At 37.8% G+C, this 24,870-nt stretch overlaps 1 protein-coding gene and 3 long non-coding RNA genes across 21 annotated transcripts; 3 read left to right on the top strand and 1 right to left on the bottom strand.

Moving 5' to 3' along the window:
* The first annotated feature begins 253 nt into the window (after nt 1-253).
* On the top strand, nt 254-5,036 carry LOC118516579. Of its 7 annotated transcripts, none has more exons than XR_004907925.1 (8): nt 254-454; nt 2,641-2,808; nt 4,030-4,146; nt 4,223-4,308; nt 4,374-4,427; nt 4,525-4,578; nt 4,673-4,875; nt 4,951-5,036. It is a non-coding gene; the product is annotated as an uncharacterized LOC118516579 (long non-coding RNA). The 7 variants fall into 7 exon arrangements; XR_004907922.1 differs by having other exon boundaries at nt 4,374-4,459; XR_004907927.1 differs by having other exon boundaries at nt 4,374-4,459; nt 4,525-4,616.
* Nucleotides 3,291-22,793, bottom strand: LOC118516576 (uncharacterized protein DKFZp434B061-like). Of its 9 annotated transcripts, XM_036062541.1 has the most exons (9): nt 22,757-22,793; nt 22,510-22,692; nt 22,362-22,427; nt 22,211-22,276; nt 22,060-22,125; nt 4,531-4,596; nt 4,380-4,445; nt 4,229-4,294; nt 3,291-4,131 (listed from the first exon to the last, which is right to left on the bottom strand). In XM_036062541.1, the coding sequence occupies exons 2-9, from the start codon at nt 22,685-22,687 to the stop codon at nt 3,299-3,301; spliced, it is 1,407 nt and encodes a 468-aa protein (XP_035918434.1). In that variant the 5' UTR covers nt 22,688-22,692; nt 22,757-22,793; the 3' UTR covers nt 3,291-3,298. The 9 variants fall into 9 exon arrangements, with proteins under 9 accessions (XP_035918434.1, XP_035918433.1, XP_035918435.1 ...); XM_036062540.1 differs by lacking the exon at nt 22,757-22,793 and having other exon boundaries at nt 22,510-22,750; XM_036062542.1 differs by lacking the exons at nt 4,229-4,294; nt 22,757-22,793 and having other exon boundaries at nt 22,510-22,750.
* LOC118516577 lies at nt 12,773-13,649 on the top strand. The gene is made up of 2 exons (XR_004907920.1): nt 12,773-13,111; nt 13,184-13,649. It is a non-coding gene; the product is annotated as an uncharacterized LOC118516577 (long non-coding RNA).
* Nucleotides 18,085-22,867, top strand: LOC118516580. Of its 4 annotated transcripts, XR_004907930.1 has the most exons (7): nt 18,085-18,285; nt 20,472-20,639; nt 21,861-21,977; nt 22,054-22,139; nt 22,356-22,409; nt 22,504-22,706; nt 22,782-22,867. It is a non-coding gene; the product is annotated as an uncharacterized LOC118516580 (long non-coding RNA). The 4 variants fall into 4 exon arrangements; XR_004907931.1 differs by lacking the exon at nt 22,054-22,139 and having other exon boundaries at nt 22,356-22,447; XR_004907929.1 differs by lacking the exon at nt 22,356-22,409 and having other exon boundaries at nt 18,086-18,285.
* The last annotated feature ends 2,003 nt before the right edge of the window (nt 22,868-24,870 follow it).

Genomic DNA, 24,870 nt, shown 5'->3' with positions numbered 1-24,870 from the left:
CTACGTATGAAACCAAGTTTATGTTAACACACTTCACACTTCATGTTAACACACTCTAACATCATCTTCACGTGCGTATGTTTGATTCTATTTTGCTAGAGCAGTAACAACTATTGTTATCTATTTACAAAGCAAGCGTGCAACCGAATTTGTTTGACTATTTTTGTTTTGCTTTAATTACTTTTGCTTTCTTTTCCGTTTATTGTCAACACAGATGCGGATCGTGGCCATTTTTAATGCTCTTGAAGAAAATTGAACTTCAACCGTACACTACCATACCATTCGATGGAAACACGTAAAATTTGCTCCTCTCATTTGGCCGTACAAATTGATAAGTATTTAAACAATTAAACAAACACCACATGCAATTCTCAAACCACACACGTATTGTACTTTTAGGTAAACCACATCGAGCTTGCATTCACATCCTTAGGGAACACGCGCATGATACAAGGTAAGCACATTTGCAATGTATACTTCGAGCTTCTTATATGTTGTACCATCATAGTCAACATGACCTGGTAACAGCAAAATTCAAACGATACCTTCCGCAACACGGTACCGTATATTTCGCAAATCGTGACACAATGAGTAGTTAGTTGGATGATGGTTTATGAAAGAAATCCACCCGTACACCCAACAACAATTACAACTTTAACGCGTTTTTTGCCACAGGTTTAAATACCAACAATCAGTTGTAAAATTGTTCCAGATTTGGAAAACCAAACCCCAACTGAAAATGAAGAAGGAGGAAATAGGGCACTGATTGTACTCTCATATAACCATATGCATGTTTTTCATTGAGTGTGAAAGAATGCAAAATATTATCTGTTACGTAACATGTAATTACTTCTGAAATTGCTACAAAAATGAATATTACAAGTTTGTTTTAAATACATTGATTTGTATTATTTTTCTTTCCGTACCTAATATTAGAAACAGGTGGAAGAAAAAGTGCACCGAGTACAACCGATTTAATACAATCAAATGCTAGTTTAACAACTAAGATAAAACATTAATACAATTTTAATTCAAAAAGAGATAGATATAGCATTGTTCTGTCAGTATTTCTGGCTGTCCATTCCGGTTGTGGTTGCAATCGGCATACAACTGGAGCTATAATCAATTATTTTTTAATTATGATTTTTTGCTTCAAATATAGCACGTTTGCCGAGACCTGGAGACTGGATGATAGGCGCCGGCACTTGCCTATCATAATTTGGATGATAGTGCAAGATGCCACTTAATGTGTGCCTTGCCGTGTCGAGCAAGGGCTCTCACCTATAATGCAAATGATAGTGTGAGACGCCGATCGATTAGTGCACTCGGTCTCCAGGTCTTTTTCTCCATATTTGATTTCATAATCGAATTGGTATTGCTAGCGCCGACCTTTCACATGACACGACCGTTACCAAATTCAAATCTAATCCGTACCATTTGCCCATACGTTATATCGATTATCCTGGGCGTGTACATAAAGTTCGGGTACGCCAAAACATATGGAACGCATACCTTCATTTTCGCAGAACTGAATGGTGCGATACCGGCTCTTGCCTATCATCCTGATATTAGTGCAAGATGCCAATCAGTTCTTGCGCATAGGCTCTCACCTATCATGTAAATGATACTGTGAGACGCTGATTGTTGCATGGTTTCAACTGTGCTCTAACTATATTTGGCTTGCCGGAACTCTATCTACCTCCAACAAGATAGTCATTTCAACGAATGGGGAGTATCAAATATAGAATTTGTTACCGTTCCTGTCATATTAAAGACCAGCGCTACCGTAACAACCTATATTACCAGAAATACTGACAGAACAATGCTATATCTATCTCTTTTTGAATTAAAATTGTATTAATGTTTTATCTTAGTTGTTAAACTAGCATTTGATTGTATTAAATCGGTTGTACTCGGTGCACTTTTTCTTCCACCTGTTTCTAATATTAGGTACGGAAAGAAAAATAATACAAATCAATGTATTTAAAACAAACTTGTAATATTCATTTTTGTAGCAATTTCAGAAGTAATTACATGTTACGTAACAGATAATATTTTGCATTCTTTCACACTCAATGAAAAACATGCATATGGTTATATGAGAGTACAATCAGTGCCCTATTTCCTCCTTCTTCATTTTCAGTTGGGGTTTGGTTTTCCAAATCTGGAACAATTTTACAACTGATTGTTGGTATTTAAACCTGTGGCAAAAAACGCGTTAAAGTTGTAATTGTTGTTGGGTGTACGGGTGGATTTCTTTCATAAACCATCATCCAACTAACTACTCATTGTGTCGCGATTTGCGAAATATACGGTACCGTGTTGCGGAAGGTATCGTTTGATGTTTGCAGATTCTGGGTTATATTAGCTATTTCTTAGTGAGTCATCGTTCATTTACTAATTCTGACTTCTGTGGTAAATCTACACTTGAATAATAGTACCATGTCACAGCCCACTAAATGGTTTTTCTCTTCTTTCTCCTTCTCTTACATGCTCTTAAATATCATTTAATGGACACACTGCGATGACGGAGCGTTGCCAGCATGAATCTAATCGAGGAGAGGAAAAGTGGGGAAGTATGCCGCGGAGAAAAAGTGTCTCAATGCGTTTATGCTAACATTTAATTTTACATTCTTTCAGTGTGCATCGGATCGGCCAGAAAACATAACGAGAGGCTTGGCTCCTTCCTTCCTTCATTCTCCAAATTGCTAGCGGAGTAACATCATACATTGGAGCATGTCAGCATATTGCAGTATGCCTGCCAAGCATCCCGGAGTTTCCATGCGTAGCCGGACCGATTAAGCTAGGGTAATTAAAATATATTTCATAGTAGTTTGCGTCAACGGTTAGGTGAAAGCATTAACCAAGCAAATAAGAAGGAACTAAGGGAATTAAAACAAGACACGTTAGGCAGTGATAGACAATGACAGGAATGGAAAGTGGTTAGGGACAAATGAAGATAAACTTTACGAAATTGAAAAGTAATAGCGAGCATATATAAACCCTGATATAATTGCGTGGGATTAGAATAAGATGTATGTGCATAAAGTAGGATTTCATATGAACTTCCCTTCGTTATCACAAGCATCAGACAGTCGATGTTGTCGAAGAGAATTTAGGTAGCTTGCGATGATGGCCAACTCGATGATGGTTTCATTTTTCCACGCCGTACATAATAACCTTTTGTTTTAATAATGTTTTGTTCTAATCACCGATGAACGACCAGGCCGAATAGCTATGTTTCATATAAGTTGTTTGACCGAAAAGAAAACTAATGTAATTTATTCGTTTAATAATTTTATTTATTATTATTTTTGTCTCGTTTGTGCGAGCACTTGGTGGAGCTTTTAACCAAACCTTTATATTTTTTTAAGCTTGACGCATTGCTAATTTTAGTTTTTGCCAAACGTTCTACGTCTTCAATTGTAACTATTTCAAACTGTTCTCCTACAGTTTTTAATAATCGCCAAATATTGGCTTTATCGTCCAGTCTTGTTTTAGGGCCGTTTTTACCGCCACCACGCCAACTGCATGTCGCTAAAAATGTTCTATCGAACAGCATCATGAATGTGTCATGCATGCGATTTTTAGCATACGGCTTTCCCGATACTTTATCATTAATAAGAAGAAGGACGCTTTCAAAAAAGTCATCATTACCTAAGTTTTCGTTGAAAGCAGTTAGCTCTGCTTCCGATGTAAGGAACGGTAGTGTCATAATCGATGTTGTTATTGGATGCCCCGGCCCCTGCATCGTACCTGCTCCATAAGTTGTTTTGTTACGGTGATCAGTCAAATAATTCAGCTCAGCCCAGATCAGTGCAACAGACTTATTCAGTACAGTTAGTTGCTCGCTGGTTTGACTTTCAAATGCTGAGCTTGTAGCTGGATTTGTCTGCGCGGCATCCAGCATAGATGTTTGTGTACTGCGTGATGCTACAGACACTGTCTCAGGAGATGTATTTATAAGAAGTTTTGGTCGGTACAATTTTCCCGTTTTCAAATTTAACACATTTCGTTTTTCTTTCTCAGAAGTTGCATCGATGATGGATGGTGCCGGCTTTTTAACGGTGGGTGTTGGTCGATATATTTTACATGTATTGAGGAGCATAGGATTGTACTGTGCGGTTGTTGCTGGATCCGGTAAATGTAAGTAAATGGTAAGAGTTAGTTGATATAGTGTTGTTACAAAATATTGCATTGTATCATGTTTTGTTGTTCTCAGGTATACCTTTGGCTGGAGCTGCTTTAAAACTGTTTGGTGGTAACAATCGTGAAGGTATTGCACTGGTTGTTGCTGAAACATAAATGGTAAGAGTTAGTTGATATAGTGTTGTTACAAAATATTGCATTGTATCATGTTTTGTTGTTCTCAGGTATACCTTTGGCTGGAGCTGCTTTAAAACTGTTTGGTGGTAACAATCGTGAAGGTATTGCACTGGTTGTTGCTGAAACATAAATGGTAAGAGTTAGTTGATATAGTGTTGTTACAAAATATTGAATTGTATCATGTTTTGTTGTTCTCAGGTATACCTTTGGCTGGAGCTGCGTTAAAACTGTTTGGTGTTAACAATCGTGAAGGTATTGCACTGGTTGTTGCTGAAACATAAATGGCAAGAGTTAGTTGAAAGTTTTGTTAAAAAAATTGAATTGTATCATGTTTTGTTGTTTTCAGGTATACCTTTAGTCGGTGCTGCAGTAACATTGATTCTGGGTGATGTTTTGCTGGTTGGAGTAATCGAAGCTGCCTGTATCACAACTTTGTTGGGCCTGATGGTAAGCTGCGGCAATCTGGACCTTAAAGCTGACAACGTGCAACTTTTTAACGATCGATTCGTGTTTGCCGCTTCTCGAAACATGTTTTCTACGAAAGATGAGGTATGGTTTAGCACTTTATTTACAACGTACAGCACCATTTTCCAACTTACCTTCCGATTGTTTTCTTCTCTAAAGGAACACTGGCGCACACACACTGGCAGAGGAACAATGGGACACTAATTTTAAATAATAAATCCAAATTCACCGACGTAATATCACAAGGAAGCTTGAGCGTTATTGTTTGATTTTGTTTTGATTTGCGCTGTCATTGCGCCTTTGGCCTTTGACAGCTTGGATCCGAAGAAAATGGGTGAAAAAACTACGTGAAACCACGTGTTCGAACTGTTATAATTAGCTAAATCTGCTGCTCTCTAAGGCAAGATTAAGCATCGAGATTTAGCTAAAAGAACTCGAAAAACGCTATAAGCCTGCTATAAAATGTCAGTTGGGATTGGAATCTAAAACGTCAGCAGCTTCACCTTTCATTTTTCTTCTGATGGTTGACTCGATAATGTGGTATTCAATTGAATCTCAAGGCAAGCGTTCATAGATTTTCAATACATTTTCGACTTCTAAAAACCATCTAGGAAGGCTTGCTCGGTGACCGTGAAATTCTGGAAGATCTTTCACAAAATCTGGCACTTTACCTAATTCAACGTATTCGTGATGAGTCATAGTTTGTGCTGGTGGCACAATATGAGACTGTTCTGATGGATTCATTTTTCGGTTTCTAGATTGTATTTCAAAACGTTTGATTTTACGGAAAATTTTGACAAATTCGTCGCCTTAAACGATTTAGTGATTTGAAAATTTAAATGATGGAAACAGACAAGATTCTCACTTCTCTAACTTTTCCTAATTGTTCACTAATAGTTCTAATTATTCCCTTATTCAAAACTTAAAATTTTACGAAGGAAAAAAAAAATACGGCCGCTAATAATAACAATTGACTCAAAATGACTTACAGTAGAACCATGAAGACTTTGAAGCGAGTGCAGCTCATCGTTGTCCACGTTGCGATGCTAACGAAGTGATGTCTACGAAGAGATGTCCCCGTAGCGTTGTACTCGTAGCGATGTCTTCGTAACGTCTCGAGATAGAAGGCTGATGTAACACTTCAGGTGGTCCTTTTGGGATGTCTTTCTACTAGGGGTCTTCGGTGTCGTTCGGGATGAGAGTCTCGAATACAGCAACTTCTCGTACACTTGTGCAGGTTTTATATTCACTTGGTTCACCTCACTTTTTGGTACTTGTACGTCCACGTCTTAAATTGATTTCACTAGCTTGTCACGACACTTAAAACTTTGTGCAGAGTTTTTGTATTGTTTTTCGTCTCACTTTCGTTTTTAGGTATACGTAGAACAATCAGCTAGTACCTCTAAACGTTATTGTGTAGGCTTTCTTTGATAACTTGTCACCTCACTTTGAACGTAGAGGTCCCTAATCGGGCGCCAGTTAAAAATTGTACTTTACACTTATAAAGGTTCGGACGCGGATATACACTTAAGACGTCTGGTTTTACTGCTGGTCAAATTAAGAGTGATTTATTTGAACTATTGATACATGTATGTGGATTAGGAGAATTGGATTGGAACAGGAAACGGAGGTGGTGCTGATTCAGCATCTCGGTTGCTAAGCCATTTGATGCAAACGATGTTGGTGCAAGTTCGGTGCGAAGCATAAGCTGACGACGCTGTTGGTGGTCCCGTACGAAACATAAGCTGACGTCGCAGGAATTACTGGGTCACCGGATGTTCGACGGATGTGTTAACTAGCGCAAAGATTTCAATTATTTTTGATTCATCCTTTTGTAACTCAGGGACCTTAAGGATGAACAACAGCTTCTCACGATTAACTGCGATTTTAGGTGTAACGAAAGTAATGGCTTCGTCGGGAACATCTGTCTTAACTCCTTGATCTGCTAAAAGTTGTATTACTATGGCGATTTCTTGAGGAGACTATGGTTTGATGCTTGTTATTGACATTTTAGACAACGAGATATAACGATATTTTGATCGTATCTATATTGATCAATACCATCAACATGTCAAATTCATTCAGAACGATGTCGTTTTTCCGTACTATGAGTTGCTCCATCTCGCTTGTAAGTGCTTTAATTTTGTTTCCGAGTTGTTCGTTGACGGGAAATTGCATGCTGTTGCTTTCAATGAGTTCGTTCATTGTAATATTAATAATCTGCAGGTCATGAGCACCTGGGCTTCCTCTGATCCATTTCCAAGCCGACCCTATAGCTTCTACGCTCCTTGTTAAACGTTTCCTTGGTTTTATGTGAATTAAACTTGAATGCAAATTACTGATTTTATGTTTCGCGATTATGGATAGGGAACTATTGGTTGGTCTGTAAACAACTTGAGTTAACTGATTTATAGTATTTTCGATGTTCGAAGTTGATTTCATGGACTACATTTTTGCATTTTACATGGATGTTTTTCTAGTATGAGAATTGGTTGATCTATTAAATTTGTTATTTTAGTTCTTGTGCATTTGTATTACATAGTATCAAAATGAAAATAAACCCTTATAATTTCATTTTCTCTACCTTTTTTTTACGTTGTAACGGTTATGTTTCACGATATTAAACTGATTTGTTTTCATAAAAATAAGACTCCTTATCGTCCGGACTATTGCCTTCTTCCAGAAACTTTTTATTCGTTTCGATTTTTTTCGGATTAGGTATTACTCCTTCATGGGAAAAAATGTGACCAAGGAATTCTACTTCTTGGGGAACAAATTCCGATTTATTAAGCTGCACTTTAAGATTTGTAAGATTCAAGATGAGATGTCCAAGCTGATCTCGATGGTCTAATTATACCATCTTCCAAAAATTTTTTTATTTGAAAATTTACTTCTTCAACATAAGCAGCGGGTTAAGGGTAAACTCGTTGGTGTACTGGAATTTCGTCAGTGGTATTTATAAAACATTTAACATTTGTTGCACAGGTTAGCTTCGCGTCGGGTTCATAAAAAACTGATTTGTTCATGTGGAGAATTTTGCATAACCTTTTTTTCACATCGTTGCTTAAATGGTCAGTACGAAAATCGGTCATATGGTCACTTGCGTTTCCATTTTCGTATCGTCTGAGGGGTATCGTAAACGGTATGCTATCGTCAGTATTAATTGTCATTGCACAGTTTTTAAATGATATATCAGCACAAATGCTATCAAGAATGTTGGTGCCTATTATTCCAGCAAAGAACGGATGAAAATCGTGTACCAGAAATTGAAATGGGGTCATGCATTTTGGAGCAAAAAATTTGATATCTATTGCAAGAGTGGTATTGAATTTTCCACATACTGAACTTATATTTTTTGCACATATTTTGTAAGGTCGGTTACCTCCATAACTGGCTGCGATACGACATTAATATCGACATTAATATACGACATATATATATGATACGGCATTAATATCAGCGCCTGTATCGATCAAAAATGGGTACTCTCCCTGTGTGGTTGGCAAATTGACGAAAGGGAGGAATGAACTCACCAATTCGCGTTCCATTCGAAAAAATGGCTCTCGTAAGCTTGATATTGATAATTTACACTTTGTGAAATTGTGTAAAGCTTTTGATTTTGAGAGGATTGCTCATTTCTATCTAGATAAGATTCGTTTAATGGTTGTGAACCTTCTACATACTCTAGAGGGGTGTTCGTATTGTTAGTAGTTGCTTTATCCATAGCATTTGCATGTTCGTAACGGGGGCGTTTAGCATTATAATTTGATCTAACATTTGACTGCAATGATTGATCAACCTCCATAGGAACTGGGAGATTATTATTCACTCTGTTGTAATTTTGAGGGAGATGAAATTTCTGTGGATGTGGTGGGGTTGGATAATTATTTCTTTGATAATGTCCATGCCTTGTCACAAATTGATTTCTGTTCGGTGTGAAAATTGGTCTAGGTTGAACATAATGTCTAGGTTGGTAGAAATTTTGTTGGTGTATGGGTTGTTGCCTATGTGTTATTGGCACTGTGGGTAAATCCCTAGGTTTAGGAATATTGTTGTTGGGTTTATCGTTAATTGGAGCAAATCTCATGTCCATATTGTAGAAGTCAAGGCAATATTGAAATGCATTACTCAGCGTTTTTGGGTTATAATTTTTTAAAAGGCTACTTAATGGTTTTTCAAGTCCTCGTATAAAACTGTCCTACGCCTTTTTTCTAAAATAATTGATGTGTACTATATGATTTTCGGCATACTTTGGATCTGACTGAATATGCGTCACGATCGCTGTAAGTAGATCATTTACTCTACTAAAATAGCAACTAAGTGACTCTGACGATTTTTTTCGTATCATGGTTAATTTATGATCAGGTCTTTTTTATCCTTATAATGAAATGTTTTCAGGTCTCTTTTATCCTTATAATAAGGAGAAGAGTCCTTTTTATGGTATGCCAATCGGGGGCGATACAATTGGAATCTAAAACGTCAGCAGCTTCACCTTTCATTTTTCTTCTGATGGTTGACTCGATAATGTGGTATTCAATTGAATCTCAAGGCAAGCGTTCATAGATTTTCAATACATTTTCGACTTCTAAAAACCATCTAGGAAGGCTTGCTCGGTGACCGTGAAATTCTGGAAGATCTTTCACAAAATCTGGCACTTTACCTAATTCAACGTATTCGTGATGAGTCATAGTTTGTGCTGGTGGCACAATATGAGACTGTTCTGATGGATTCATTTTTCGGTTTCTAGATTGTATTTCAAAACGTTTGATTTTACGGAAAATTTTGACAAATTCGTCGCCTTAAACGATTTAGTGATTTGAAAATTTAAATGATGGAAACAGACAAGATTCTCACTTCTCTAACTTTTCCTAATTGTTCACTAATAGTTCTAATTATTCCCTTATTCAAAACTTAAAATTTTACGAAGGAAAAAAAAAAATACGGCAACTAATAATAACAATTGACTCAAAATGACTTACAGTAGAACCATGAAGACTTTGAAGCGAGTGCAGCTCATCGTTGTCCACGTAGCGATGCTAACGAAGTGATGTCTACGAAGAGATGTCCCCGTAGCGTTGTACTCGTAGCGATGTCTTCGTAACGTCTCGAGATAGAAGGCTGATGTAACACTTCAGGTGGTCCTTTTGGGATGTCTTTCTACTAGGGGTCTTCGGTGTCGTTCGGGATGAGAGTCTCGAATACAGCAACTTCTCGTACACTTGTGCAGGTTTTATATTCACTTGGTTCACCTCACTTTTTGGTACTTGTACGTCCACGTCTTAAATTGATTTCACTAGCTTGTCACGACACTTAAAACTTTGTGCAGAGTTTTTGTATTGTTTTTCGTCTCACTTTCGTTTTTAGGTATACGTAGAACAATCAGCTAGTACCTCTAAACGTTATTGTGTAGGCTTTCTTTGATAACTTGTCACCTCACTTTGAACGTAGAGGTCCCTAATCGGGCGCCAGTTAAAAATTGTACTTTACACTTATAAAGGTTCGGACGCGGATATACACTTAAGACGTCTGGTTTTACTGCTGGTCAAATTAAGAGTGATTTATTTGAACTATTGATACATGTATGTGGATTGGGAGAATTGGATTGGAACAGGAAACGGAGGTGGTGCTGATTCAGCATCTCGGTTGCTAAGCCATTTGATGCAAACGATGTTGGTGCAAGTTCGGTGCGAAGCATAAGCTGACGACGCTGTTGGTGGTCCCGTACGAAACATAAGCTGACGTCGCAGGAATTACTGGGTCACCGGATGTTCGACGGGTTCGACGGGTTAACTAGCGCAAAGATTTCAATTATTTTTGATTCATCCTTTTGTAACTCAGGGACCTTAAGGATGAACAACAGCTTCTCACGATTAACTGCGATTTTAGGTGTAACGAAAGTAATGGCTTCATCGGGAACATCTGTCTTAACTCCTTGATCTGCTAAAAGTTGTATTACTATGCCGATTTCTTGAGGAGACTATGGTTTGATGCTTGTTATTGACATTTTAGACAACGAGATATAACGATATTTTGATCGTATCTATATTGATCAATACCATCAACATGTCAAATTCATTCAGAACGATGTCGTTTTTCCGTAGTATGAGTTGCTCCATCTCGCTTGTAAGTGCTTTAATTTTGTTTCCGAGTTGTTCGTTGACGGGAAATTGCATGTTGTTGCTTTCAATGAGTTCGTTCATTGTAATATTAATAATCTGCAGGTCATGAGCACCTGGGCTTCCTCCGATCCATTTCCAAGCCGACCCTATAGCTTCTATGCTCCTTGTTAAACGTTTCCTTGGTTTTATGTGAATTAAACTTGAATGCAAATTACTGATTTTATGTTTCGCGATTATGGATAGGGAACTATTGGTTGGTCTGTAAACAACTTGAGTTAACTGATTTATAGTATTTTCGATGTTCGAAGTTGATTTCATGGACTACATTTTTGCATTTTACATGGATGTTTTTCTAGTATGAGAATTGGTTGATCTATTAAATTTGTTATTTTAGTTCTTGTGCATTTGTATTACATAGTATCAAAATGAAAATAAACCCTAATAATTTCATTTTCTCTACCTTTTTTTTTACTTTGTAACGGTTATGTTTCACGATATTAAACTGATTTGTTTTCATAAAAATAAGACTCCTTATCGTCCGGACTATTGCCTACTTCCAGAAACTTTTTATTCGTTTCGATTTTTTGCGGATTAGGTATTACTCCTTCATGGGAAAAAATGTGACCAAGGAATTCTACTTCTTGGGGAACAAATTCCGATTTATTAAGCTGCACTTTAAGATTTGTAAGATTCAAGATGAGATGTCCAAGCTGATCTCGATGGTCTAATTATACCATCTTTCAAAAATTTTTTTATTTGAAGATTTACTTCTTCAACATAAGCAGCGGGTTAAGGGTAAACTCGTTGGTGTACTGGAATTTCGTCAGTGGTATATATAAAACATTTAACATTTGTTGCACAGGTTAGCTTCGCGTCGGGTTCATAAAAAACTGATTTGTTCATGTGGAGAATTTTGCATAACCTTTTTTTCACATCGTTGCTTAAATGGTCAGTACGAAAATCGGTCATATGGTCACTTGCTTTTCCATTTTCGTATCGTCTGAGGGGTATCGTAAACGGTATGCTATCGTCAGTATTAATTGTCATTGCACAGTTTTTAAATGATATATCAGCACAAATGCTATCAAGAATGTTGGTGCCTATTATTCCAGCAAAGAACGGATGAAAATCGTGTACCAGAAATTGAAATGGGGCCATGCATTTTGGAGCAAAAAATTTGATATCTATTGCAAGAGTGGTATTGAATTTTCCACATACTGAACTTATATTTTTTGAACATATTTTGTAAGGTCGGTTACCTCCATAACTGGCTGCTAATTTTGATGATACGACATTAATATCAGTGCCTGTATCGATCAAAAATGGGTACTCTCCCTGTGTGGTTGGCAAATTGACGAAAGGGAGGAGTGAACTCACCAATTCGCGTTCCATTCGAAAAAATGGCTCTCGTAAGCTTGATATTGATAATTTACACTTTGTGAAATTGTGTAAAGCTTTTGATTTTGAGAGGATTGCTCATTTCTATCTAGATAAGATTCGTTTAATGGTTGTGAACCTTCTACATACTCTAGAGGGGTGTTCGTATTGTTAGTAGTTGCTTTATCCATAGCATTTGCATGTTCGTAACGGGGGCGTTTAGCATTATAATTTGATCTAACATTTGACTGCAATGATTGATCAACCTCCATAGGAACTGGGAGATTATTATTCACTCTGTTGTAATTTTGAGGGAGATGAAATTTCTGTGAATGTGGTGGGGTTGGATAATTATTTCTTTGATAATGTCCATGCCTTGTCACAAATTGATTTCTGTTCGGTGTGAAAATTGGTCTAGGTTGAACATAATGTCTAGGTTGGTAGAAATTTTGTTGGTGTATGGGTTGTTGCCTATGTGTTATTCCCACATAACCTCCTTACGACCACAAAGTCTGATATAAGTCGGTAGATTTTAGCTTGTACTGACTATCCGACTTTGTGGTCTTAAAGGAAAATTGGTTCCGAGACGTGCTATTTTATCTCATGTCGGCAAAAAAAAATTATGGGAGAAAAATAAATTGTTGAAATATTTCTGAAATGACTGGAAATGTTTCACCTTTTAACTGATTTTTGAATGATTTCATCAGCTTCGATTTTTTTTCCCAATTCGTTCAGTTGCCTTTTTGATTTATCGAAGAATGCTTTGACAAATTTTGCTTCGTCAATTGACAATTGTAGGCGTGCTTTGGTGCATATTGCGTGGTGTAGGTTTTGTTGTTTATAAAAGTGCATTTTTGACTTAATTAACTATGATCATGTTTTTCAATTGGTTGTAGTGAAATGTCACACGAAAATTACGCACGTTACTGGAAAAAGAGTGGCATTTTGTATAGAAGGAAAAGGCAATTAGCAGCACTCAGAGAACAGTGCGATTCTGTCGGAGTGTCAACCTTTGACCACACTGTTCATGGGAAGTTTTAGTCCATCTTCTATTTGTCCTCTAGGATTAGATGAAATTGTGATTCATGTGCTGATATTCTCATTAATTTTTAGATGCGGTTGAATCTGCCATCGACGATACATCTGCCATCGACGTAGAAGACCATATCGCTTCTTCTTCTGGTTCTAGTCGGTGAAAATTACCATGAAATGTAGGTATTGTTTTTTATTCTTTCGACGGTGTCTTGCCCGCGCAACGTGTGTAAGAAGGAGAAAAAGCATAGCTTCGATGTGTTCGATTGTTGTGTCAAAAAACTCATCGAAAGTCAACGAATAAAAGTCTAAAAAAAATTGAACGAATAATTTAAATTGTTGATTTATTTCATTTCAAAAGTGGTTGGATGAAACGTTTCAAAACTCAGCTGAAAAATTTCGGGACCGTGTATGAAACATTTCACATTTATGGTTTGTTTGTTATAATCCTATAATCCTAAAAGGAGAAGAGTCCTTTTTATGGTATGCCAATCGGGGGCGATACAATCCCAACTGACATCTGTTATACAAAAACGCTTAAAATTAAAAAAAAAATTGAATAATCTTCGCCATAACTGCTCGCGTCATACTCGAATCAATAAAAAATGTGTATGTGTGCGTGAGCAACGGATTTATGAAGCATTCAACTCGGCCTGCCATGTTTTTATTTGTTGATTTAGACATTTTGTACTTTGGCGTCAATTCAATCTAGCGTCCAGCTTAGCTCAAGTGTTTGGGTAAAAAAGCAGAAAAGTATTGAACGTAAAAAGGTAAGAAAGTAAAAAGTTCGCAATGTCTACGCCACCGGTAAAGAGAAGCCGAAAAGTGATGAATCGGGCGAATAAGATGCTAGCGGTCTTACATTCGGAGGTCCGCCAGCAAAACCGGGATGAGGAAGTGCCGGGACCGAGCCGGATTGTCCCTCGACTCATTGGTAAGTTTTTCAATAATTGCTTACTAATACTAGATATAGGTTTGTGAAGTTGTGAACAAAAATCGTGATAAGGAAAAAAAGTGATATCCTGTGCGCGTAATGTTTTTCTTTTGTTTACGTTTGTGTGTGCCGTAAAATGTTCCGGTGCAGAATCGTACAAAGACCGGATCGGCGTTGTGTTCCCCTCGTGTTGGGCCAAACGATAGTACTTTCTGTGAATAAATTTGTGGGATTAATCATAAGTGAAAAATAAGTGACACTCCGCTCCGTGAATGTTTGGCGGTCCTGTGGCCGATGCGGTAGCAGGCCGGGTCTTCCTACGGTAGCACCGTGTATTGAATCCGGACCGTCTGCGTGCCGTACCGTTCACTGGGATTTGTATTCAGCAACGTATAGAATTAAGCCACAAACAGCCATAAATGGTTGGCCAGTGAAGGTTATAGGGCAAAGTAATAGTGAAGAAATAGAGAGTCACAGCAAAACAAACATCTAGTTTGTTGATTGATTGCAGTGCAAGCTTGGTGCCACCGGTAACTATTTAATCCCAGCAGATTTACAGCCCTTCAAATCGTTATGGCCTTTATTGTACAGGAAAAAGTGATAACATTAGGAACAACGTTACAACAATCGTGGGAGGTACAAAGGATTCAAGTGACCGGAAATTAGTTGCTCTTAGTGTTGTTATGTATTAATATATAGTTATGCACGGACCTACATCCGAACCTCCCGAACCAGCCAAAAGCACATAACCTCCAGGACTACGCGACAGCAGAACAGCCGAATCAGAACAGCGGGTTATTCACATCCACCCTCTTCGGAACGAACCAGGACAACCCCAAATCACACCCAACCGAATCGATCGACTTCGATCACCAGGAGAGCTACTAAATCAGCAATTTAAACTTGTAGGCACAGCCAACCAGCAAGGCAGTAGAGTAGGTTAGTTTTGGAATTAATAAACGTACCAGTGAGTACATAACATTCGAAATTGTGAATATTTTTTTTAAATAATAGTTGCTTTCCAAACAGATTATTATATGGTGCATTGTATAGCCAGTAATAGATTTTTTTTCGTTTTTGCAGATTCAACTATCCAGGGTGAAAATCAACCCCAGGAGATGGAAGATTCTTTCCAGCTGGCTAATCGCACCGACGCAGCATTCGGCGAAAATAGTTTTAATATTTTTGGTGGTGGTTCAGAAGGGGATTTAGATGTAGAAGAAATAGATGACAGTAGTACGGTAGAGCAAGGTGGTGGGATAATAGATTTAGAAGGTAGTGTAGAAGTTGATAACGACGATGTTCACGAAAGTGATAATAGCGTTGACAGTGAAGTTGACGAACGGGTTGACGAATCCACGGCTGCCCATATCTGCAAAAACCATTCAAATATTGGTGATTGCTTAAGAGATTGGGCAATCGTGCATAATCAACCACGTTCATCAGTAAATGAAATTTTAGATATTTTCAGAAAATGGACCGCTCTACCGCTTCCCAAGGACTCGCGTACGTTGTTGAAAACATCAACAACCATCGGCCAGGAGATACGAACCGTACCAGGAGGAGAGTTTTGGTACAAAGGAATTGAAAATAAGCTCAACAGTTACTTTCAGTAAGTATGTGTAAGACGATGAAAAATAATATATCTTTAATTATGTATTTATCTTATTATATTTTAGGTCAAAAGCTCCGTCAACACATATTATTTCCATTCAGCTTTCCATAGATGGGCTTCCTCTTCATAGAGGGGGACCAATGCAAGTTTGGCCCATCTTAATGAAAGTTGAACAGATGCCCAATGCTCCGATTATGATGATCGGAATGTTCTGTGGGCCGGCGAAACCTGAAAGTTTGGAAGTTTTCCTAAGGCCGTTGGTAGAAGAGGGCAAACAAATCCATGAAAGAGGATTGCTTATTGGTGAGGAAGTACGGCAATTAAAAATTCGCGCTATAATTGCAGATTCACCTGCGCGGGCTTTCATAAAAGGTATGTAATATAATGTAGAACAATTGGAAATGTATAGAAATCAATCTAATGATGCATTTTTTGCAGCAACAACCTACTTTAACGGATACCATGGCTGTATGAGATGTACCTGTGTGGGAGTATATGTGGCAAACAAAATAATTTTCGACACAGTTGGTGCTCCCCTAAGAACTGATACAGGATTTCGAGCGAGGGAATGTCCTGGCCATCATCAAGCATGGCGGACTCCGTTAGAAGAATTACCGGATTTCGACTTGGTTGAAAACGTACCTACGAGTGATCGCCTTCATACATGTGATCTAGGGGTTACTCGCCAACATTTGTTGAATTTAGTTGAAAATAAGTTTCGTATAATTAGATTATCTTTTGCAGCAAAACAGTGGATAACAAAATTCCTAACCAAAGTGCAGCTTCCCTCTGAGATTCATCGTAAACTCAGAGGGTTGAATGCAATCCGTTTTTGGAAGGGTACAGAATTTCGCACGTACTTGCACTACGTCAGTCCAGTGCTGATGGAGGAAATTTTAAGCGGGGAAGCATATTGTCATTTTTTGCTGTACTTTTGTGCCCTGACAATATTTTCTTCTTCATTTCATCGACGTCATTGGGAAATTGCAGCTGGTTTTTTAAATTCTTTTGTTAAAAAATTTGGGGAGATTTATGGTCGGGAGCATCTTTCCAGTAACGTCCATAATCTACAACACATTGCACAGGATGTTTATCAGTACGGGCCTCTAGATGAATTTTCAACGTACTGCTTTGAAAATCACCTGCAACTCATTAAACGCTCAGTTCGATCAGGCTTTCGGTGCGGTGTTCAAGTGGCGGCACGCGCAGAAGAACGATCTGCTATTGAAGTCGCAAGTACAAGCTCAAATCGTCGCTACCCTCGCTTTACTACAAACGGCAAAGGAATTTTTTTATCCTCTGATTTTGTTTTGCGCCCATTACCCAGAGACGAATGGTTTCTTACAAAGGGTAATGGGATAGTAAAATTTTTAAATGTTACACAAAATGATGATACCTTTTCTATTACAGGGACACAATATGAATATAACTTTAATTTATTTTCGTTTCTTTTCAACGAGGATGATCCTGAATCAGTATTTTCATCATCGGACATTCTCATTTACGAAATACCCGAAGATGTTCCGACACAAACCGTAGAAGTGGATTTGGACTGTATTCGATGCAAACTTGTGGCCATTAAACCAGCATCTAGACCCGGAATAACGGTATTTCTACCTCTTTTGCACACCCTTCGATCCGATTGAGTGAGTTTATCTCTCTGAGCATGTTATAAACTGTTGCTCATGTTTAATGTTAATATTTTCTTTACAGATAGAAAGATAAACGGTTTTCAAACAAAGCTCATGAAAGATTACAGTTTTATGAGCTTCCGATCGTAACAACATTATCCCCACTCAAAGTAATAAGTATTCGAATAATATTTCTATTATTAGAAATAGGTTTTAATTGGTTTCTTGGAGTTGTATTAATACATACATATATATAGCACATGTAACTAATACATGTGTATAGTAATTCAATTAACAGTTGTGATCACTCTAATTATGTTAATTTTGATTTCCTACGTATGAAACCAAGTTTATGTTAACACACTTCACACTTCATGTTAACACACTCTAACATCATCTTCACGTGCGTATGTTTGATTCTATTTTGCTAGAGCAGTAACAACTATTGTTATCTATTTACAAAGCAAGCGTGCAACCGAATTTGTTTGACTATTTTTGTTTTGCTTTAATTACTTTTGCTTTCTTTTCCGTTTATTGTCAACACAGATGCGGATCGTGGCCATTTTTAATGCTCTTGAAGAAAATTGAACTTCAACCGTACACTACCATACCATTCGATGGAAACACGTAAAATTTGCTCCTCTCATTTGGCCGTACAAATTGATAAGTATTTAAACAATTAAACAAACACCACATGCAATTCTCAAACCACACACGTATTGTACTTTTAGGTAAACCACATCGAGCTTGCATTCACATCCTTAGGGAACACGCGCATGATACAAGGTAAGCACATTTGCAATGTATACTTCGAGCTTCTTATATGTTGTACCATCATAGTCAACATGACCTGGTAACAGCAAAATTCAAACGATACCTTCCGCAACACGGTACCGTATATTTCGCAAATCGTGACACAATGAGTAGTTAGTTGGATGATGGTTTATGAAAGAAATCCACCCGTACACCCAACAACAATTACAACTTTAACGCGTTTTTTGCCACAGGTTTAAATACCAACAATCAGTTGTAAAATTGTTCCAGATTTGGAAAACCAAACCCCAACTGAAAATGAAGAAGGAGGAAATAGGGCACTGATTGTACTCTCATATAACCATATGCATGTTTTTCATTGAGTGTGAAAGAATGCAAAATATTATCTGTTACGTAACATGTAATTACTTCTGAAATTGCTACAAAAATGAATATTACAAGTTTGTTTTAAATACATTGATTTGTATTATTTTTCTTTCCGTACCTAATATTAGAAACAGGTGGAAGAAAAAGTGCACCGAGTACAACCGATTTAATACAATCAAATGCTAGTTTAACAACTAAGATAAAACATTAATACAATTTTAATTCAAAAAGAGATAGATATAGCATTGTTCTGTCAGTATTTCTGGCTGTCCATTCCGGTTGTGGTTGCAATCGGCATACAACTGGAGCTATAATCAATTATTTTTTAATTATGATTTTTTGCTTCAAATATAGCACGTTTGCCGAGACCTGGAGACTGGATGATAGGCGCCGGCACTTGCCTATCATAATTTGGATGATAGTGCAAGATGCCACTTAATGTGTGCCTTGCCGTGTCGAGCAAGGGCTCTCACCTATAATGCAAATGATAGTGTGAGACGCCGATCGATTAGTGCACTCGGTCTCCAGGTCTTTTTCTCCATATTTGATTTCATAATCGAATTGGTATTGCTAGCGCCGACCTTTCACATGACACGACCGTTACCAAATTCAAATCTAATCCGTACCATTTGCCCATACGTTATATCGATTATCCTGGGCGTGTACATAAAGTTCGGGTACGCCAAAACATATGGAACGCATACCTTCATTTTCGCAGAACTGAATGGTGCGATACCGGCTCTTGCCTATCATCCTGATATTAGTGCAAGATGCCAATCAGTTCTTGCGCATAGGCTCTCACCTATCATGTAAATGATACTGTGAGACGCTGATTGTTGCATGGTTTCAACTGTGCTCTAACTATATTTGGCTTGCCGGAACTCTATCTACCTCCAACAAGATAGTCATTTCAACGAATGGGGAGTATCAAATATAGAATTTGTTACCGTTCCTGTCATATTAAAGACCAGCGCTACCGTAACAACCTATATTACCAGAAATACTGACAGAACAATGCTATATCTATCTCTTTTTGAATTAAAATTGTATTAATGTTTTATCTTAGTTGTTAAACTAGCATTTGATTGTATTAAATCGGTTGTACTCGGTGCACTTTTTCTTCCACCTGTTTCTAATATTAGGTACGGAAAGAAAAATAATACAAATCAATGTATTTAAAACAAACTTGTAATATTCATTTTTGTAGCAATTTCAGAAGTAATTACATGTTACGTAACAGATAATATTTTGCATTCTTTCACACTCAATGAAAAACATGCATATGGTTATATGAGAGTACAATCAGTGCCCTATTTCCTCCTTCTTCATTTTCAGTTGGGGTTTGGTTTTCCAAATCTGGAACAATTTTACAACTGATTGTTGGTATTTAAACCTGTGGCAAAAAACGCGTTAAAGTTGTAATTGTTGTTGGGTGTACGGGTGGATTTCTTTCATAAACCATCATCCAACTAACTACTCATTGTGTCGCGATTTGCGAAATATACGGTACCGTGTTGCGGAAGGTATCGTTTGATGTTTGCAGATTCTGGGTTATATTAGCTATTTCTTAGTGAGTCATCGTTCATTTACTAATTCTGACTTCTGTGGTAAATCTACACTTGAATAATAGTACCATGTCACAGCCCACTAAATGGTTTTTCTCTTCTTTCTCCTTCTCTTACATGCTCTTAAATATCATTTAATGGACACACTGCGATGACGGAGCGTTGCCAGCATGAATCTAATCGAGGAGAGGAAAAGTGGGGAAGTATGCCGCGGAGAAAAAGTGTCTCAATGCGTTTATGCTAACATTTAATTTTACATTCTTTCAGTGTGCATCGGATCGGCCAGAAAACATAACGAGAGGCTTGGCTCCTTCCTTCCTTCATTCTCCAAATTGCTAGCGGAGTAACATCATACATTGGAGCATGTCAGCATATTGCAGTATGCCTGCCAAGCATCCCGGAGTTTCCATGCGTAGCCGGACCGATTAAGCTAGGGTAATTAAAATATATTTCATAGTAGTTTGCGTCAACGGTTAGGTGAAAGCATTAACCAAGCAAATAAGAAGGAACTAAGGGAATTAAAACAAGACACGTTAGGCAGTGATAGACAATGACAGGAATGGAAAGTGGTTAGGGACAAATGAAGATAAACTTTACGAAATTGAAAAGTAATAGCGAGCATATATAAACCCTGATATAATTGCGTGGGATTAGAATAAGATGTATGTGCATAAAGTAGGATTTCATATGAACTTCCCTTCGTTATCACAAGCATCAGACAGTCGATGTTGTCGAAGAGAATTTAGGTAGCTTGCGATGATGGCCAACTCGATGATGGTTTCATTTTTCCACGCCGTACATAATAACCTTTTGTTTTAATAATGTTTTGTTCTAATCACCGATGAACGACCAGGCCGAATAGCTATGTTTCATATAAGTTGTTTGACCGAAAAGAAAACTAATGTAATTTATTCGTTTAATAATTTTATTTATTATTATTTTTGTCTCGTTTGTGCGAGCACTTGGTGGAGCTTTTAACCAAACCTTTATATTTTTTTAAGCTTGACGCATTGCTAATTTTAGTTTTTGCCAAACGTTCTACGTCTTCAATTGTAACTATTTCAAACTGTTCTCCTACAGTTTTTAATAATCGCCAAATATTGGCTTTATCGTCCAGTCTTGTTTTAGGGCCGTTTTTACCGCCACCACGCCAACTGCATGTCGCTAAAAATGTTCTATCGAACAGCATCATGAATGTGTCATGCATGCGATTTTTAGCATACGGCTTTCCCGATACTTTATCATTAATAAGAAGAAGGACGCTTTCAAAAAAGTCATCATTACCTAAGTTTTCGTTGAAAGCAGTTAGCTCTGCTTCCGATGTAAGGAACGGTAGTGTCATAATCGATGTTGTTATTGGATGCCCCGGCCCCTGCATCGTACCTGCTCCATAAGTTGTTTTGTTACGGTGATCAGTCAAATAATTCAGCTCAGCCCAGATCAGTGCAACAGACTTATTCAGTACAGTTAGTTGCTCGCTGGTTTGACTTTCAAATGCTGAGCTTGTAGCTGGATTTGTCTGCGCGGCATCCAGCATAGATGTTTGTGTACTGCGTGATGCTACAGACACTGTCTCAGGAGATGTATTTATAAGAAGTTTTGGTCGGTACAATTTTCCCGTTTTCAAATTTAACACATTTCGTTTTTCTTTCTCAGAAGTTGCATCGATGATGGATGGTGCCGGCTTTTTAACGGTGGGTGTTGGTCGATATATTTTACATGTATTGAGGAGCATAGGATTGTACTGTGCGGTTGTTGCTGGATCCGGTAAATGTAAGTAAATGGTAAGAGTTAGTTGATATAGTGTTGTTACAAAATATTGCATTGTATCATGTTTTGTTGTTCTCAGGTATACCTTTGGCTGGAGCTGCTTTAAAACTGTTTGGTGGTAACAATCGTGAAGGTATTGCACTGGTTGTTGCTGAAACATAAATGGTAAGAGTTAGTTGATATAGTGTTGTTACAAAATATTGCATTGTATCATGTTTTGTTGTTCTCAGGTATACCTTTGGCTGGAGCTGCTTTAAAACTGTTTGGTGGTAACAATCGTGAAGGTATTGCACTGGTTGTTGCTGAAACATAAATGGTAAGAGTTAGTTGATATAGTGTTGTTACAAAATATTGAATTGTATCATGTTTTGTTGTTCTCAGGTATACCTTTGGCTGGAGCTGCGTTAAAACTGTTTGGTGTTAACAATCGTGAAGGTATTGCACTGGTTGTTGCTGAAACATAAATGGCAAGAGTTAGTTGAAAGTTTTGTTAAAAAAATTGAATTGTATCATGTTTTGTTGTTTTCAGGTATACCTTTAGTCGGTGCTGCAGTAACATTGATTCTGGGTGATGTTTTGCTGGTTGGAGTAATCGAAGCTGCCTGTATCACAACTTTGTTGGGCCTGATGGTAAGCTGCGGCAATCTGGACCTTAAAGCTGACAACGTGCAACTTTTTAACGATCGATTCGTGTTTGCCGCTTCTCGAAACATGTTTTCTACGAAAGATGAGGTATGGTTTAGCACTTTATTTACAACGTACAGCACCATTTTCCAACTTACCTTCCGATTGTTTTCTTCTCTAAAGGAACACTGGCGCACACACACTGGCAGAGGAACAATGGGACACTAATTTTAAATAATAAATCCAAATTCACCGACGTAATATCACAAGGAAGCTTGAGCGTTATTGTTTGATTTTGTTTTGATTTGCGCTGTCATTGCGCCTTTGGCCTTTGACAGCTTGGATCCGAAGAAAATGGGTGAAAAAACTACGTGAAACCACGTGTTCGAACTGTTATAATTAGCTAAATCTGCTGCTCTCTAAGGCAAGATTAAGCATCGAGATTTAGCTAAAAGAACTCGAAAAACGCTATAAGCCTGCTATAAAATGTCAGTTGGGATTGGAATCTAAAACGTCAGCAGCTTCACCTTTCATTTTTCTTCTGATGGTTGACTCGATAATGTGGTATTCAATTGAATCTCAAGGCAAGCGTTCATAGATTTTCAATACATTTTCGACTTCTAAAAACCATCTAGGAAGGCTTGCTCGGTGACCGTGAAATTCTGGAAGATCTTTCACAAAATCTGGCACTTTACCTAATTCAACGTATTCGTGATGAGTCATAGTTTGTGCTGGTGGCACAATATGAGACTGTTCTGATGGATTCATTTTTCGGTTTCTAGATTGTATTTCAAAACGTTTGATTTTACGGAAAATTTTGACAAATTCGTCGCCTTAAACGATTTAGTGATTTGAAAATTTAAATGATGGAAACAGACAAGATTCTCACTTCTCTAACTTTTCCTAATTGTTCACTAATAGTTCTAATTATTCCCTTATTCAAAACTTAAAATTTTACGAAGGAAAAAAAAAATACGGCCGCTAATAATAACAATTGACTCAAAATGACTTACAGTAGAACCATGAAGACTTTGAAGCGAGTGCAGCTCATCGTTGTCCACGTTGCGATGCTAACGAAGTGATGTCTACGAAGAGATGTCCCCGTAGCGTTGTACTCGTAGCGATGTCTTCGTAACGTCTCGAGATAGAAGGCTGATGTAACACTTCAGGTGGTCCTTTTGGGATGTCTTTCTACTAGGGGTCTTCGGTGTCGTTCGGGATGAGAGTCTCGAATACAGCAACTTCTCGTACACTTGTGCAGGTTTTATATTCACTTGGTTCACCTCACTTTTTGGTACTTGTACGTCCACGTCTTAAATTGATTTCACTAGCTTGTCACGACACTTAAAACTTTGTGCAGAGTTTTTGTATTGTTTTTCGTCTCACTTTCGTTTTTAGGTATACGTAGAACAATCAGCTAGTACCTCTAAACGTTATTGTGTAGGCTTTCTTTGATAACTTGTCACCTCACTTTGAACGTAGAGGTCCCTAATCGGGCGCCAGTTAAAAATTGTACTTTACACTTATAAAGGTTCGGACGCGGATATACACTTAAGACGTCTGGTTTTACTGCTGGTCAAATTAAGAGTGATTTATTTGAACTATTGATACATGTATGTGGATTAGGAGAATTGGATTGGAACAGGAAACGGAGGTGGTGCTGATTCAGCATCTCGGTTGCTAAGCCATTTGATGCAAACGATGTTGGTGCAAGTTCGGTGCGAAGCATAAGCTGACGACGCTGTTGGTGGTCCCGTACGAAACATAAGCTGACGTCGCAGGAATTACTGGGTCACCGGATGTTCGACGGATGTGTTAACTAGCGCAAAGATTTCAATTATTTTTGATTCATCCTTTTGTAACTCAGGGACCTTAAGGATGAACAACAGCTTCTCACGATTAACTGCGATTTTAGGTGTAACGAAAGTAATGGCTTCGTCGGGAACATCTGTCTTAACTCCTTGATCTGCTAAAAGTTGTATTACTATGCCGATTTCTTGAGGAGACTATGGTTTGATGCTTGTTATTGACATTTTAGACAACGAGATATAACGATATTTTGATCGTATCTATATTGATCAATACCATCAACATGTCAAATTCATTCAGAACGATGTCGTTTTTCCGTAGTATGAGTTGCTCCATCTCGCTTGTAAGTGCTTTAATTTTGTTTCCGAGTTGTTCGTTGACGGGAAATTGCATGTTGTTGCTTTCAATGAGTTCGTTCATTGTAATATTAATAATCTGCAGGTCATGAGCACCTGGGCTTCCT

This window comes from Anopheles stephensi, unplaced genomic scaffold (genome assembly GCF_013141755.1).
Source record: "Anopheles stephensi strain Indian unplaced genomic scaffold, UCI_ANSTEP_V1.0 ucontig336, whole genome shotgun sequence".
Lineage (NCBI taxonomy): Eukaryota > Metazoa > Arthropoda > Insecta > Diptera > Culicidae > Anopheles > Anopheles stephensi.
This window is presented reverse-complemented; position numbering and strand designations above follow the sequence as displayed.